This window comes from Lates calcarifer, linkage group LG24, assembly GCF_001640805.2.
Source record: "Lates calcarifer isolate ASB-BC8 linkage group LG24, TLL_Latcal_v3, whole genome shotgun sequence".
In the NCBI taxonomy this organism is placed as follows: Eukaryota; Metazoa; Chordata; class Actinopteri; family Centropomidae; genus Lates; species Lates calcarifer.
The window spans coordinates 12432794-12449226 of record NC_066856.1 but is presented as its reverse complement, the minus strand read 5'-3'; the positions used below and the strand labels follow the sequence as shown (position 1 = coordinate 12449226).

The following is a 16433-nucleotide window of genomic DNA, read 5'->3' as shown; positions in this document are numbered from 1 at the left end:
ACTTTGCTTTCAGCAGCAACAGCTAAGATGCTGTCAAAACACAATATTTTACAATAAATACCTGGAGGTTGTGAGCAAAGGCAGTTAAAGTATCTGAAAGGAACACATTACTTTCTGACCTTTGCAGAACAGTTCTGGTTATTTCACAAGTCAGCTCCACTACCCTTGATAAAATCAGCAGAGCAAGAACTCTGCTAGTTATTAGTTCTTGGCTAGATGTGGACTTTGAATTGAAACAGTGCTTAGGCTGTGACGGATGACCTTTTGTGACATGAGTACAGACAAGAGCACAGGTTGAGAATGGCTTGTGATATCATTTACTTAACTGTTAAAATTTGAGTTCTACTCAGGAACTAAAAGAAGTAAAAGTCAGGATATCTGTCCTGCTTCAGTTTTATCAGTTTTTAAAATTCTGTCCGTTGAAAGTCCCCCAGCTTTCTAACAGGGCAATAATAAAGGGCTGAAATACCTCTTTAATGTTTAGAAAGCAGAAAGTGGACATGAGGACTTTCTCCTGATGAAAAGGTTGTAAAAGTGTAAGTGCAGTCATGCCTTGAGATAGAGAGGATAATAAACATGAAGGCAGTGAGAGCAGAGGAATACAATAAAATTAAATAAAAAAAATAAAATCCTTAAGTTTCAAACTGTAAAACAGTACAAAGTGAAGGTCATACTGTGAATAAACTCAAAATGGCACAGTACATAAAGTCAGTTCTTTATACATATGTGATTGGTTCTCACTTTATCATTCATTTTACAAATGGTTATTCATTTAAGGAACAACTTATTCAGAATCACAGAAAATGGTGTGTGTTTAAAAGAAAATCAGGAAGTGCTAAGAGGAGGCTGATATGCTCATTCTTTATTGATTAAAAATAATCAAGAGAAACATGCTTTGAACTCCAAAACGATCAAAAAATAGAGCAAATGAAAGAATGAAAAAACTGAAAAGAGGTGGAAAATTCAAATATATTACAGCCTTGATGAGTTATTGCCTAGACAAAAGTTTTTTTTGTTTGTTTGTTTTGTTTTTTGTTTTATGTTTTGTTTTTTTTTTTGGTCTGTCATCTGTTGCTGTTAGACTACATGTAAGCAGGACAGTAGAGACTGTTGGAGAAAGGATGAGGACAAAGCCATTAGATCTTCAACTCCGTTAGAAGCAGGGCTCAATCTGCTGCAACACACACGCACACACATGCACACTTTTCTCACAACTCATACACACCAATCCTGTCCTTGTCTGCCGTCAACTGCAGACTAAACCAGGAGAATGGAACCAAATACTGCAGTTTAGAAACTTAAGAGTAACATTGGGTTGTTGACTTTGTCGCTCCCCCTCGAGGAGAAGACAGGGTCGACACACCTGTTTATCTTTATTTCAGGTATCTTCACGTGTAACAAGAACTACATTTCAAAGACACTGAAAATCTGAATCAAAACCTTGACGTTATGTCAAAAAAAGAAGAAAAAATAATACACTTGGTCATTTTCAATTTAAGGCTAGCGTAAAATTTTACATGTTTAAAGTCAAAATACAAAGATTTCCTCTTAACATTTTTATCTGCAAGCAAAAAAAAAAATTCATTCAATATGGCATCTGGAGGGTTATGACATTATCACATCACCAAATTAAACAGTAAAACCTTGCTGGCATTTCAGATCTACACAATAGAGCAGAGTGTTAAATGAACCTGCCACTGCCGTCGGTGCCGTTAACTGCGAGATACACATTTGTCAAACCATGTCGTTAATGCACAAAAACATCCAGAGTGCGGCTGAAAGGATGTTAACATCTGCACTGATAACAGCCAAATCCAAAATACATTTCTGATCATTCAGAATGTTTACGATCACGGCTGAGCTTTTCAAAACCGGAGGATGTAAAACCTTCATTTTTAGCTATTTTAAAAAAGTGATAAAGCAGTTCTATGACTTGAGATGTGGGTTGAAATAACTACTGTAAACAGCCTCCACTTGGTGTTTATAAAGAGTTGGAGGCAATTTTGCCATTACTTGGCTCAAAATTTGGGAAATTTATGGTGGACAGGCGTTAAGCAGTGCATCAGGACAGCTGTGGCTCCACGGCAAAATAAATTCAAACTTTTCAAAGGCAAAAAGTGAAAAGTTGATTTTTTTTTCATAAGTAAAGGTAAATGAACGTCATATATGACATACAGTAAGTGATAGTTTGTCCTGCAAAACAAGGGAATTCAAAGCCAAATTTGCAGTGTTGTCGTTTTCCTTCATGCAGCGCTACAACCCCACAATCGTGTCATAGGACAGAAAAAAGGCCAAGAGTGAAACACCCAGTATAAAAACAAATCAAAGCCAAATGTCATTATTTACATACTAGAGGTTAAATCAAGTACTTATTTTTCATCCACATAAACAAATATGCACTTAAGTCTTTTTTTTTTCTTAAAGAATTTGAGAAACTGATTCCAAACAGACACAAACTAAACCAACAGACACATCTGCTCATACAACAGGTGTGGTCTCAGCCGCTGTCAAACATTTTACTTTGGAAGTTGGAAAGTATTGAGAGACTATCTAGCACAGTTGGTTTTGGGCTTTTTTTATTATATCTGTTGACAATAAGAAAAATACAGAATAAAACTTAACCTTAACTTAAGTCTTAACTTTCAAAGATTGCTTACTGTTGGGAGTGTTCACATCTTTCTTAAAAAGCAATTTGGCATAGTTTGGCACTCATCTTGAGAGAATATTTCAAAATTTAAATTCTGGTTTGCTCACTAAGCTGCAGCTCACCTCTGTTCAAAATAAAGTAAAAAGTTTGACACCAGCTCCTGAAACCACATTTGTACATTTCAGACAACATAATGCTCCATATGGTAACTGGGGACCTCCCCAAAACGTGCATTCAGTAGTTCTGATGAATATAAGGCATTGTTACACTTATCAGGATTCAAGGGTGTTAGTTCAGATTGTGCAAATGCATCACATATTAGAGAGAAAACAGGATGAGGGAGAACAGAATGGGAAATGAAAACTGTTAGTCGTAGATGTTTGCATCCTTCTACATATACACTGTAAACTTTTTTTGAGTGATTCTTACACTGTACGTTCTGATACTTCAGCCGACCACCTAATTCAACGAGGCGGCATTGTATAATCCTATGGGTGACAAAACGGTACTGTTTTCTTTGGCAGTAGTGGTTTCTTTACAGCCATAGAAAGAAAAAAATGCATTAAACTATTTTTTTTTTTTCAATTTTCACATTTTTTAGGCAAGTCACGGTTCAAGGTAGAACAACAGTTTAACTAATGCTAAGCTGAGCAAAGCCCATCAGTTTGACGTCATCTGGTATTTCAGATCCCTCAATTCCAGAAGCCTGTGGAAATAATGGGGAACAATTAAGATTATCACTTAGGTGTCAAGTGAAACATTCTTTATTTGAATGTATAGCTCAAACTATATTGCTTACATTAGTATCACTGATTTTCTGAAAATGACTTTAAATGTTTATATAGACAGGTGCAGCTGAAGGTGTTTTATACACAACTTGAAAAGTTACACTCACCAGTTTGAAAGTGACATTTTTATTGGCTTGAGGCTCATCAACTATTTTCTGCAAATTTGCAGCAACTGAAAAGAAAAACTGCGTTTCAGTCCAATGAAAAACAAGAACTAAATCTCCCACAAAATATCCATGACACACTGGGCCTCATGCAGAAACTTCTGTGGAGGCATTTCTGTAAAGTGTTCTCGGCTGGATCTCTGTGCTGGTGAGTTTATCATTAGCACAACTGATGCCTCTAATCTGCTATGTAACAGTACTTTTCCATTCTGTTTATGAGCATGTTTCATTCACAAAAATGTTACCCAAGAGTAAAAATAAGAACGTCTCACCACTGAAAGTACTGCTGTCAGAAATCACAAAAAACAAGACAAATGTAGCAGCCTCAGTGGTTGTATCAGGAGCGCCCGAAACCATTCGTGGAGTCGGAGATGGGTGAGAGAATATTAAGGGCTTCTCCCGCCAGGATTTAAAACAGCAAAGATTTGTGCCAAAATCGGTTCAACGCAATGAAGTCATCACAATCAGACGCTCAAGGAGGCAAAAGTAAACGACAAGCAGGAATGTTCTGCTTCGACTTTGGTTTTATTTAACCTCTGTTGGGAGTAAAAACTGTACAACAACGAGGAATGGTTGGCAGATAGTTATGTGACATGAGTCGATGGTACAAGTATGTCTTCTGAATAAACTGTGTGAACGTATTGTCCCATTACGGAGTCAGCTGAGCTAACAAGTTTGCTGACAGAAATTAGATGTTGCCAACTTGTTAGCTCAGAGAACGGACTTACGGTTATGGCTACAGCAGCTCACCACTAGCCCTGCATATAGGATGTTCCCTGGATAACAACTTTATCTTAAGGCAGCTGTTGGAGTAAGAGCATTTTCAACAAGTATGAAACTATTTAGCATATAAGCCCATAAAAGAAAAAATAGAAAGAATAAACTGGAAACATGAGACAATTTGTAAATGTGACATGTTTTCATAAATCGCTTGTGCGTGTCACATAGAAACAAATGTATTTGCATGAGTGGTTCGTGCATGAGGCCCAGTGTGAGAAAATGGGAATGTGTACTGACCTGTATTTGGCCTTTTTAAAGATAAAATCAAAAGATAATCCTCAATGTTCAGGTGAATATTCTGAGGTAAAAAAATAATGTGTTTTTAAATCACTGACCTATTACTAAGTCCCTCCCGTCCACCAGGCCTGCTGACACCAGCTCCTGGGACACACCATCTGCTGTGTCTGGAAAACAGTGTGTTTTTAAAAAACAAATATTAACAAGGTGCCGCTGTGGCTTAATAAGTTCCACAACACTCTGGCTCCTGATGCAACTGCAAAATAGCTGGGTTCTGTTACAATTTTGAAAAAAATACACAGAGGACTGCACTAAAACAACAAACAGAGCTGTGCTGCAGCACCTTCTGTTCTCTCTCTCTCTCTCTCTCTCTCTCTCTCTCTCTCTCTGATAAATATTGAAATTAAATTATTCTCATGGTTTTTCAGGAGCTCACGCCTCAGAGTGCTCGTTCATTTTGCTATGAAGGAAAACTGGGGCACCAAAAGATGTTTACCAAAAGGTATAAATTGTCACTTTTTGTCTTACTCATCACTCAAAATATGACATCCTCAGCCAACAAGTCTCAACTTCAGGACTTTTATAGCTACTTGTTGACACCAGCACACAGAGGTTGGATAAAACTGGCTTAAAAAACAAAGTCCACTTACCTCTCCCTGGCATAAATTCAAAGCGGATGTCATTTAGCTCCTTCTTTGAATTTCTGAAGGGATAAAGGAAACAGAAACCAGATCAGAGGAGTTAACTTGATCATTCACCTGCTGGTAACACACATATTTATTCCACAGACTTATTCCATTCACCTGAAATTGTTACATACTCTTCATTAATGGATTTTTATGTGATAATGTATAAACATACCTTAACCTTAATACCAAACTAATGGGAGCCTTAACATCTCCTGAAGCAGCTGGAACCTGTCAAAGCACAGACAAAAACTATTTAAGTAGAATGAAAGCTTAAAAAAATAATGAGCATATCTACAGGAGCAGAATAAGTAGACCTTAAAATAGAATCATATGATTCCAGGGTCAGACAGACCTGTGTGGGAACAGCAGCAGCAGCAGCAGCAGCAGCAGCAGCGGGCACACCTGGTGTGGGAGATGTAGCCTGGGCAGTGGATTGAGTGCTGACGGGTGTGGGCTGCAGTGGAACTTGGCCTGCAGCCTGAGGTAGTTCTGCCTGACCCGCGGCCATCGGCTGGAGTTGACTACTTGAGGGCTCCGGAGTCTGGAAAACCTGAACGAGAAATTTCAACAACTCTTACTCATGCTTCTCAATGGAAAGAAACAGGGTTCTGTTGAGATTGGCCCTTCTTAAATATTTAATATGAACATATATTTTTTATATTTTTGGCCACAATATTTAATTCAGACTGTCTAAGCAAAAATAGACAGTTCACTTATTGATTTCAAAATAAGATTAGGTAAATCTATTTCCACCTGCTGCACTACAGAGAAGAACACCTAATGCACACTAAACTCAAATAAGGACTGCTGTTAGAACCACAGTGACCACAATGTTAAAGGCAAAGCTAGCACATACTGTACATATCTATTACACATAAACACAAAAATGTATCACATTGTAATTTCAGTGTTTGAGGTATTGTATATACCAGTGTACAAAGACTTTTCGACTCACCTCTGAATTCTGTGATCCCTCCTTCACTCTGGGTGACTGTTCAAAAACAGATCAAAGAAGATAAACGCTCAGAGGAGGATTTCACTGTGACGCTTTAAGCAAAGCAAAAAACAGCACGCGTGGATGCAAGGAACACACAGGAAGCGAGAGAGGTAAAGAGATCAAAACGGCTCACTCGTTTACTTGCCTCGTTTATCGGCCCCGCTTAGTTTATCATTATCTCCTTTAAGGTGAATGCGCTGATATCATTACAGTAGGAGCAGAGATATCATATGCTATTAATACTACAGCTATCCTTCACTGACTGGTGCTGATATGATTGAGTGATATGAAAGTAATTGGTGAGATGACACATATGTGTCAACCAGCAGAAGTATTGCTTTACAGCGTTTATCTGGGGAGCTCCCCACTTTATATCTCTGGCTGTATTAGGCTATTTCTGTGCAAGTCAATAAGCAAGACTTATTTATGGGAATATTGGATTTACAGGCTTTTTGCATCAATGTAATACAGTACGGCTAAATGTAAGATATTTAATTCAATGGGTCAGCCAAAAACAGACCGCTTCTCCGTAAAATTAAAAGAAAATTTACCAGAAAACTACACAGAGTGTACTGCTATCAAGATATAAGAGTCTATCTTTATCACCCACCCCTATGTGTTGGTAACTGAGTGGTAAACGAGTGAAAACATATCCTGGCATTTCATTTTTCCTTCAAATTTTAGATTTAAAAAGCTAAGAAGCAGATTAAGTCAGAAGAAAGTCACACTGTTATATGGTCAATCAAAAAGTTTAAGTTTAAACCAATCGCAGCAACATAGAGTCAGACAGAAGCCTCGCAGGCCCAAATGAAGACAAACTGACTTGACTGAGAGGACGTGATGTGGCGTCTGGGCTGATGTCAGAAATCACGTCAGCTCAGGAATCTGCAGTCTGATTCAGACAAAGCGACTGGTATTCAGGCTGTTACTGAGGAGACTGTATTGGTCTTTACAGCACAGTCAGAAGTTATGCAGGTACTCAGAGTATAATGATATGTATCTTCTTCTGGGCAGAAGAGCCATCATTTCATATTGGCATAGAGAACACGGACTGCTTTAATTACTGAGCATCAATTCATTGGAGTTTTGAGCGATAACATCTGATAGAGCTAATGTAAGAATTTAAAGTTCAGTTTGCCGACAAGTAGCCAGTAACAAAGCAGCATGAAAGCAGCAGAGATGTTGTGAAATTTGAATTCATTGATGGTAATTAGCTCAAACTGAAGATCGCTTACAGGATTGATAAGTAATTTGGCTTGTATTGATTAAAAATGATTTAGTCAGTATAAATAAAAAGTGGTTTAGAAAAAGAAATGGAAATACAGATGGCTTCCAGGAAAGGTAACTCTCACTCCTTTGATTTTAAAGTGTCAGTCTAGATAATTAGATTGAAGTCCTTCAAATTTACAGTAAATTATGAAGCTCACTTAATGTACTTAATGTACTGACTGTACAGGATATAGCTTTTATATCTGATTCTTGCAAGGCAGAACTACCCTACAATCTCTGCTACTTTTCAGTGAAAACCACATATTTGCTTCTTTTCTCATGTGACAAAATAGCTCACTGTTTAAGAAGACATGTACTGTACAGACTAATGGGTTCCGACGAGGTTAACTTGTGGGTCAAATTCCACTCACATGTGATCTACAGCATGGACAGATTTCTGCTCAGACGCGATGCAGTGAGCCTTTACTTTTGACAAACCTCTTGCATAACTTCGCCTGGTAATTGCTAGTTGTCTTCTGATAGGTTAGTGTAAAGTTATATAATGGGAGAACAAAGTCAGTACTATCTGGAGGATGACAGCTTAGCCATGCACAAATTTACTCTGGGAAAACAAGTTTATCTTTCCTACCAGTTTATCTTCTATCAAGATAAGTCAAGGTGAGACCTGATAATTTGATTAATCATAGCTGTAAATTTTAATATATATCTGAGTGACTGAACACAGTTTACACAGGCTTTTCCTGTTTAATGTATACAAGCCTGGCTCTAACAACAAAGGTTATTCACTCTTTTCTCCACCTTCTTGTCTCCCTACAAGGTCTTTCCTTCCCCTTCCTAGATGTCACATGCCGCCGCGCTAACACATGCAGAGAGAGTCCTTCCTTGTTAGGGGAATGCCATCTGTATTGTTGTGGCAAGTGAACAACCCTGGACGCAGGCAGCTCGAGTGGGTAGGAGAAGCGCACTTGTCGCCTGGGGGCGCTAACAGGCTTCACCTGCTGCTCCTTGGCCATCAGACAGAACATACACACATACAGGGGAGACTCAGTGGAGAGACAATGGACAAACATGCTACTGCACAGACATAAGAATGACTATTTAAACAGAGTACAGCGATTAAAAGACAAAGACATGGAGTATAACAAAAGTGTTAATGTGTGCGTGTGAGGGGACAAAACAAGTTGTGGGTTTATCTCACCCTTAAGGCAGCAACAGCCGCTTTACCCTCTTCACTTTCTTCATCCAGCTCATCATCACTCCATTCCCACTCCCCGTCTTCTGTTTTATGCAGCCGGCCACTGGAACCTGGCACTCGACGTACCTGACGTACACATATAGATAAAACTGTCTTGTTAGCAATTAATCAATAATTTAAGTTTATTTTGATATAACCACAACAATATAATGATATATTAAATTCTGTAATCTTACCTTTTTCGACCTCTCTGTTATTGTGGGCGCCCTCTGAAGTAACTTCTCATGTAAATACTCATGGGTCTGTCACAGGAGGCAAGAAATAGAAGGCTGTCACTCCAAAATCCTCTACATAATCATATTGACCACCATACTGTAAAATTTCACACTGAATTCAAAATCCTTTTAGTTACTTTTAAGGCTTCACACTGAATGAGTTGCTGACCCATGTACGCCCACTGGGCCTCTGGGGTCATCAAAACAAGGAATCTTGTTTGTGCTCTGCTCAAAGTGCAAGACTTAGAATAACGGCCCGATGGTTATCAAACAGTCTACCTCTGAGGATCGGTTCAGTAAATGTTTGATCTCATCTTGGGATCTTTTTACTCTACAGCATCTTACTGATGCTTACTTGGCCTGATTTGTCTTTATTCTATCAAAAATTGTTTTTAATATCTGTGTGATTTCTGTTCTTTAAACAGAGGATGTTTCAATAGGGAATAGAAATTCAAATACTTAACATGATTGACAAACAAACTCTTGGTACCAACATAGAGTGGCAAAAGAGCGGATTTCATTCACAGTATAGCAAACCATTTAAATCCCTCCTACAGGCTGATATAGGCTGAAGTTCATTCATTTAAACCAGAAATATCTGTTCTACACTGATGACAAAGCCTGCCCTCTGCTGTACATACAGAGTACTGGTGTTCCTGTTGCTGACCAGGGTCCAGCAAACCAACTAGGTTGTATTTGGGCTGTGTGACATGCTGAGCCAGCACTCTAGTTGTTCCAGTTGCTAGGGTCCTGGGCAGCCGGAGGCTGGAGTTAGACTGCTTATCCCTGCCTTTGTTAGAATCAGCTCTGCACGGCCAATAATGAGAGGAATGCTGCAATGACCTCAGTTTGGGTCAGATACCCTGACAAATTGAGCCAAGTGAGAAGTAGCCTGACTCACACAAACACCTCAGGGAGAGACTTTATTGGTTTATCTTCATCTCTTGATGCGTCATGTTTTTACTATTTCCAACATAAAACCATCCTTCTATGATTTCAAAACCTCTGGAGCTAAAAAAAACCCCAAAAACAATCAATCAATCTACAGTCATTGAGAACATTTATTTTAAACAGAGGCTAAACTCAAACACTTCTGCAGGCTCAGACCTTTACTCATCAACCAGCTCAACCGGTGCCTGAAACAGGGATGATGCTGACTCATTGTGTAAGTGATTCAGTCTCAGGCCCAGAGGGAGCTCAAGCACCTACCTTTGCTTTCTGAAAGAATTTATGCTTCAACAACTCTGAGGATGTTGGCCTGAAAAACAGCAGAATAACAATGAATTAGTCCTGTTAATTTGACTGTCACAGCTTTTATACTCCCAGTGACAGAAAAACCTGCAACAGTATGTTTAACAGAACTACTGAGGCGTGGTGGAACAAAACGATTGTGGTCAGGACAATATAATCAATTATATGCTGCTTTGCTTAACATGTGCTAAGCTGCATAAACAATTCCATTAACAGTAAACTGAGTGTCCATAACTGCACATATCATGTGCCTTTTTTGCCTGCTACAAGCACATAATTAACACACTGCTAGATGAAGCAAAAACACTGATGCCTTGGATTAAACATCTACTGGAAGCCACTGTAAAGTGTTATGTGTTATTTGAGACTTTATGTAGTTTTTTTTTTACAATCAGCACCTTTTCTCTGGGTCCTTCTGTAGACACAGTGAGATCATCTTCCGGAAAGATTTGCCGTATTTCTTTACCATCTCCTTGTCTGTGATGCCGGTCTCCAGAGTTGGAGGGTCATTCTGCAGCGTCAGCATCAACACCTGAAGACAAACAGAAACACTCTCACTCATATGTCACAAGGGCACAGACTTTGACACTGCACAAGTTGTATCCATAGCAAATCAAAGGAACTGACTTTGCATTTGTTCTGCGTCATTAACTACACATTTCTAGTTGAGTTAGATTGTTCCACAGTGTTCTCACCTTCATTGGTGGGTATTTGTGATAAGGTGCGGCTCCTGTGGCAAGCTCGATAGGCTGTGATCCCAAAACTCCAAATATCTGCTTTGAAATCGTAACCCCTCACCTACAGAAACACAAATCACATTCAGCTCTTTCTAATCTTGTATTGAGATAAAAGTTGAGCAAATCGAAGTTTCATTCTGGCATTAACACAACAAAAAATAAGACAGTTCTTAGGAGGGAAACAGACTCACAAAGTAGAACAGACTTTTTCCAATGCAAGAGCGGTTTCTACTATCAGGGTTTTTCATAACCTTAAATCATACAAATTCAGGTACCAGAGTTTTATAGTGTGGCTGGGGAGTGCTTAGTCATACTAGAGATGATGAGCTGTGGCTAGAGGACTCAGATTTCTAAATTAGCATCAGTGAAAAATGAAAAGGAAAGTGACATTGTGACCTTTGTTGCCAGTTGATCTGAATGTCTGTTTTTGCCTGCAAAGATAAAGCTGTGTTTAATCATGTTAAAGAGGACCGACCTGCTCCATGACCTCCGGGGCCATCCAGCATGGCGTTCCCACGAAGGTCTTGCGCACTTTATTTCGAGTGATGTCACCACCTGTGGCTAGAAAGGCACTGACGCCGAAGTCTGAAGAAAGAGAAGAGAGAAGAAAAACAAAAATGAGACAAACACACAAAGGACATAAGCGGTAAATCAATACTGCTGTTGTCTGCTCCACAGACTGGGCCTCCTGTGCATAAACACACTAAGATATTGGAACAGAGTCAGCAGTGTATCAGGGGTAAGTGAGGTTGCAGCACAGGTGAGGGAAAACATCTGCTTCTTCACACCTAATTTGGGTCACTGGTGACAGGTATTGGAAGGTGATGTTGCCTTGTGGCTAAATACCTGCAATTTGCACTGAACCATCGTCCCCGAGGAGAATGTTTCCAGCCTTGAGATCTCTGTGAAAGACAAGACAAGAATTTGTATGTTAAGTAAATACATCTCACAAGGAGCTGTCAAAGATAAAGTGATGGTGTCTTGGTAGATTAAGTGGTAAACATAAACACTCAAAGCAAGCTTAAGATCTCTTCTTTACTTGTCAAAAAAAGGCTTGATTTTATACATCTTGTTACAACATATAAGCTTTAAAGCTTTCATCTTTCTTGCAGGCTGAGCTTTTTTTTTTTTTTTTTTAAATGACACACACATAGACAGTCTGTACTTAATTTGTTCAACCCTGTTCAGCCTCCCCTGGTGGTGATAAGCAGATTCAGCAGGGACAGCTGTCTGACTGGCCGTCTGCCTCTGTGCACACCCGGGCCCAGACTGTGTGGCACGGGCTGCCACACAGAACGAACGATGCCATCTCACCAGCCAGACAGAGTTGTCATAGCAACAGACTTTCAGAGATAAAGTCGAGGGGTCAAGTGAAAGGCGAGGAAATAAAAAGTAAGGATGGCAGCAGTATCACAAAGGACTACAGTCAGCTCTTTTGCTTGTCCAGGGTTTCAGGAAGTGAATCAACATTTCAAAAGAGAATAATGAGGAAAAGACTTTGACAGGGCTAAAAAACTAAAGTGGTACAAGCCCCAGAACACTGTCAGCTATTACACTGACTTACACATCTTCGAAAAGATTTTGTTTGCACAAATTACCTGGAAACAGATGTTAAAACTGCACTGACAGGCAGACAAATGATTCAAAAGAGATGCAGCCTCAACAGCTGAGCAGTTCACCTTGCTACCAGATGGGGGCACTGAGGTAAAAAGCTTGCAGATAAATGTTGGATCATTCGAGCAAACAAACTGGTCTCAATGACTGTAAAAATAGGCTGGTCTTCGGAGTACTGGGTTGGAGATGATGCATGACACAGCTTCCAAGAAACAAAGGCTCACTTCACCACTTTATTGGGCATATAATTCAATCCATATAGACTATAAACCTATACCAAACACCAGATTCGTGGGGGGCAAACGCTGCAGAGATAATTGGAGTGGTTGGAGAGATTTTTGTGCTACTCATACAAGAGTGCTGCTCGACATGAAATGCATGCTGAAACTCCCTGCACACACACAATAAAAAAAAACAACAACTATACCTGGGTTCCTGGATTCTTCCTGAGGTCCCAGTTTGGCAGCAAAAAAAGTAAAGGAGAAGGAGCTGGCAGTTTTGGTTTGAGCACCCCTTCGCCTGCAGCTACAAGCTAGAAGTACAATCTTTACAAGCAACCTACTCAAGACACAATGCGCCGAGGGGACTCGAGAGCTTGCAGGACACAGTTCAGATGTTTGCTCAATTGCTGCTGAATACTTGAGTGTAGAGGCCTCTTTTGCTAAGAGCGCTTTGGTAAAATACAACACGGCCAACAGTTCTGGTACCAACTGGGGCAGGGAGTGGCAAACAGTGAACCACAGAGGAAGAAATGGAGCATACTGTATGTGACATACTGTATGGGACCATAGTAACAGGGTAAAAGGCGCAGGGCAGGGTGTTAGGTGACTATATCAGTATCTTCTCTGAACTGTGTTAGCAGTTATCAGCTCAGACAGAAAGAGCTGTGTACTACATGTGGCAAAACTTTGATGTGCATTTGTGTCTAGACGAGTTCAATTACGTAACTGTCAGACTAGGGGGATGATGCAGAGGTTGGGAAAGGGTGGATGAAAAATGGACATGACAGCCTTTGCTAGTGGCTTTGAAAAACCACTGTCAGAAATGTCTGCTGCCGTACAGACGTCTGTGCTCCGTGGCTCTCCGGCTTGTCCCACTGTCACTTTGCTGCCCTCACATAACAGCTAGGTGACATCAGGTCACAGTAGCTTCCCCTTTTCTGCACTCACTACTTCTTCATAAAGAACATGCTCATCCTCTACCTTGGGTTTTAGCACATACAATAGGGATGATTTACGTCTGGTAATTTGAGATGTTGCTTTTTAAGGATTAGAGGGGAGGTGCAGAGTTGACCACCTGAGGCTGAAAGGCAAGTACGAGAGTACCTCAAAATACCCACGTTTACACAACCACTGTCCCTCTCTCTGAGGGTCCAGTCATGTCATACACTGTGTGTGATTCAAGGCTTAACATGGGCTAAAGATATACAGTATTTTAATGTAATGTAGTATTGTGGGTTCACTAGGCCAATTGCCCATTCTGGCCATATTACACAATCTGCTAATATGTTATTTAACTTTTTCATTTCTCCGAGAAGGAGTAGCTGTAGGAATATATTCTGCCTCTATATCTGGAAACGTGCCAGAGTTGACCTGTGCTAGTTGAAGAGGGAAATACACCCACTGCAGAATTTACACTCAGCTAATTTAATGATTTTGGGCAGTAAAAGTCAATATCTAACAAGCAGCCATGCTAGCAAATCTGTGAGGCTGTACTTAGCTAAATGCTAACATCAGCAAGCTGACAAGCTCACAATAGTAATGCTAACATGCAGATGTTAAGCAGGTAAACTGTTGACCAAATTTGGCATCTTAGTTTGGTGTGTTAGCATAATAACATTAGTTGATTAGTACAGTACAGTACAAGTGCAGCTGAGGCTGATAGGAATATCACTAGTTTACAATATTTAGCCATAAATTTAAGTACTAGAAAAATGTTGACAATAAGACGGTGCTAAAGAAAAGTCTGAGGATCACCAAAGTTAGTAGGATTCTTCCTCTGGAGACAACGAATGTACAAAAACTCATGACAATCCATCTAGTAGTTGTTGAAATATTTCAGTCTGCACCAACACGGACATTGCTAGAGCTAAAAATCAAGATCAAGAGGTGAAATTATCGAGTTGTCGAAGGACATTTTTTTAAGTTGTCAAATTAACAAATTAGTGACTTTGTGGGTTGTGAAACAGCTTTTAAAGATGAATCAGAGCCACGTTGGAGTTGTTTCAGTACTTACTGTCTATATACATTTCTGCATGACATCATCATGACTAGCATCATGATATGCTGCTGTTTGGCATGTTGAAATACACAAATTAAAACTCATCTCTGCAAGATAACATGGATATTATCTCAATCTAATATGCGTCCCTCCTGCACTCATTCAAGCACTGTGGAGGCTATGGTTCACTGCAGCAGATTGTAACGCTCTGAGAAAAAGGCTGCAGAGTGCAGACAGTCATTAACATTCACAGGAGAGGAAGAGGAGGAGGAGGAGGGAGGAGGTGGTGACACAATGCACCATGTAAGTTCAAAGAAATACTGTAGCAGAGGGGAAAAAAAGCCAACCTGCACTTCAAGTCCCAACACCTACTAGTCATGCAGCCATATGCTACAATAGATGGGCTTGAGCCTGAAGAATTAATAACACATTATGGTAATTTCTATGTGCTAAAAGTACATTAAAGCCTATCAGAAATGTTACCAGAAACGAGGAGGGGTTATGCAAGCAAAAAATATTGAAAATTCTAAAAAGATACATGAGGTCTCTTCATATTTATGACCTAGTAGAATGATAGCCTGGCAGTAGCCAGGTGGGAACAGCCAAGCTATGAAACTGTCAAGAAGATTTATCTTCCTCATCTGGTGGCCCTCGCACCTTGCAGCTCCACCAGGTCCCCTCCTGTGACATCACATCCTGGTGCCAGGCTCACAGTGCCCCTCACAGGGCTGTAAAAGAGGGTTTATGAGATGCCCCCTGGGTCGCCTATGGAGATGAAATACCTCCCCTCTTAACCATGCCCTTTTTGACCACAGAAATATCCCTCCCTCTGTTTCTGTATTTTCATTGCTTTCCCCATACTGCTGAATTGCACTCTCATCTGTTTTTCCAAATCAATTTTTTATTTCTTATTTTGTCAATTTTGCTTTAATCCACAGCAAGAGCCTCTGTGGTCCCAGAAGCAGCATAACTACAGCTATTACCTGATCATTACTAAACCACATACCAAGTAATTTCCCATGCACCCTCAGAAGACACAAGGTTTCCGACAATGAGTAAGCGCTCACCACAACTTTAAGATCACTTTCCAGTGATGAACTTGCAGCTTGATTTTCTAAGGATCAAATGACAAAATCTAGACTAGACTGATATTCTTCTTTTATCATGTGTGTGGTGTCTACCTACTGCTCAAGTTAGCGGACAAGTGTCACCTTTGAATCACGTTCCGAGCTGCTGTGAATGAGGAGGTGGAGCAGTTCGCCGTCTTGTGGTAAATGTCTCTGCTCGAGCCTACAGCCCAGGCCGCAAGACTCTAATTGCTTTTCTGGATGGAACGTATCATGTGACGCTTTCTCCCGGTCTCCCTCCTCATACAGCCCTCGCCCTCTCTGCTCTCTCCATCCACCCCTTGCCCCGAGGCTCCGACTCATATGATCCAGCTTACACAGGAGGAACGCGCGAGCATGTGCATGTTTACATCAGCAGACACCGATCAACTGACTGTATGGGGAGAGCAATGTTGACAATTTTCAGCCCCAAGGGGAGATTACAACACATTTTCTTTTTCACACCTCAGAGCCTGGGGGCTGGACAGATGTGATGAATGAAT

At 40.2% G+C, this 16433-nt stretch overlaps 1 protein-coding gene across 1 annotated transcript in view; it reads right to left on the bottom strand.

The window, feature by feature from the left end:
* Positions 1 to 842: 842 nt before the first annotated feature.
* Positions 843 to 16433, bottom strand: part of oxsr1b (oxidative stress responsive kinase 1b) — a 38706-nt gene continuing 23115 nt past the window's right edge. Inside the window, 16 exon segments of the mRNA XM_051067008.1 lie at positions 843 to 3353; positions 3543 to 3607; positions 4715 to 4783; positions 5267 to 5319; positions 5478 to 5533; positions 5658 to 5855; positions 6261 to 6296; positions 8459 to 8536; positions 8731 to 8853; positions 8964 to 9029; positions 10212 to 10260; positions 10652 to 10785; positions 10949 to 10999; positions 11001 to 11051; positions 11466 to 11575; positions 11837 to 11892. Coding sequence (XP_050922965.1) covers positions 3279 to 3353; positions 3543 to 3607; positions 4715 to 4783; positions 5267 to 5319; positions 5478 to 5533; positions 5658 to 5855; positions 6261 to 6296; positions 8459 to 8536; positions 8731 to 8853; positions 8964 to 9029; positions 10212 to 10260; positions 10652 to 10785; positions 10949 to 10999; positions 11001 to 11051; positions 11466 to 11575; positions 11837 to 11892 — 1270 coding nt within the window. The 3' untranslated portion in view covers positions 843 to 3278.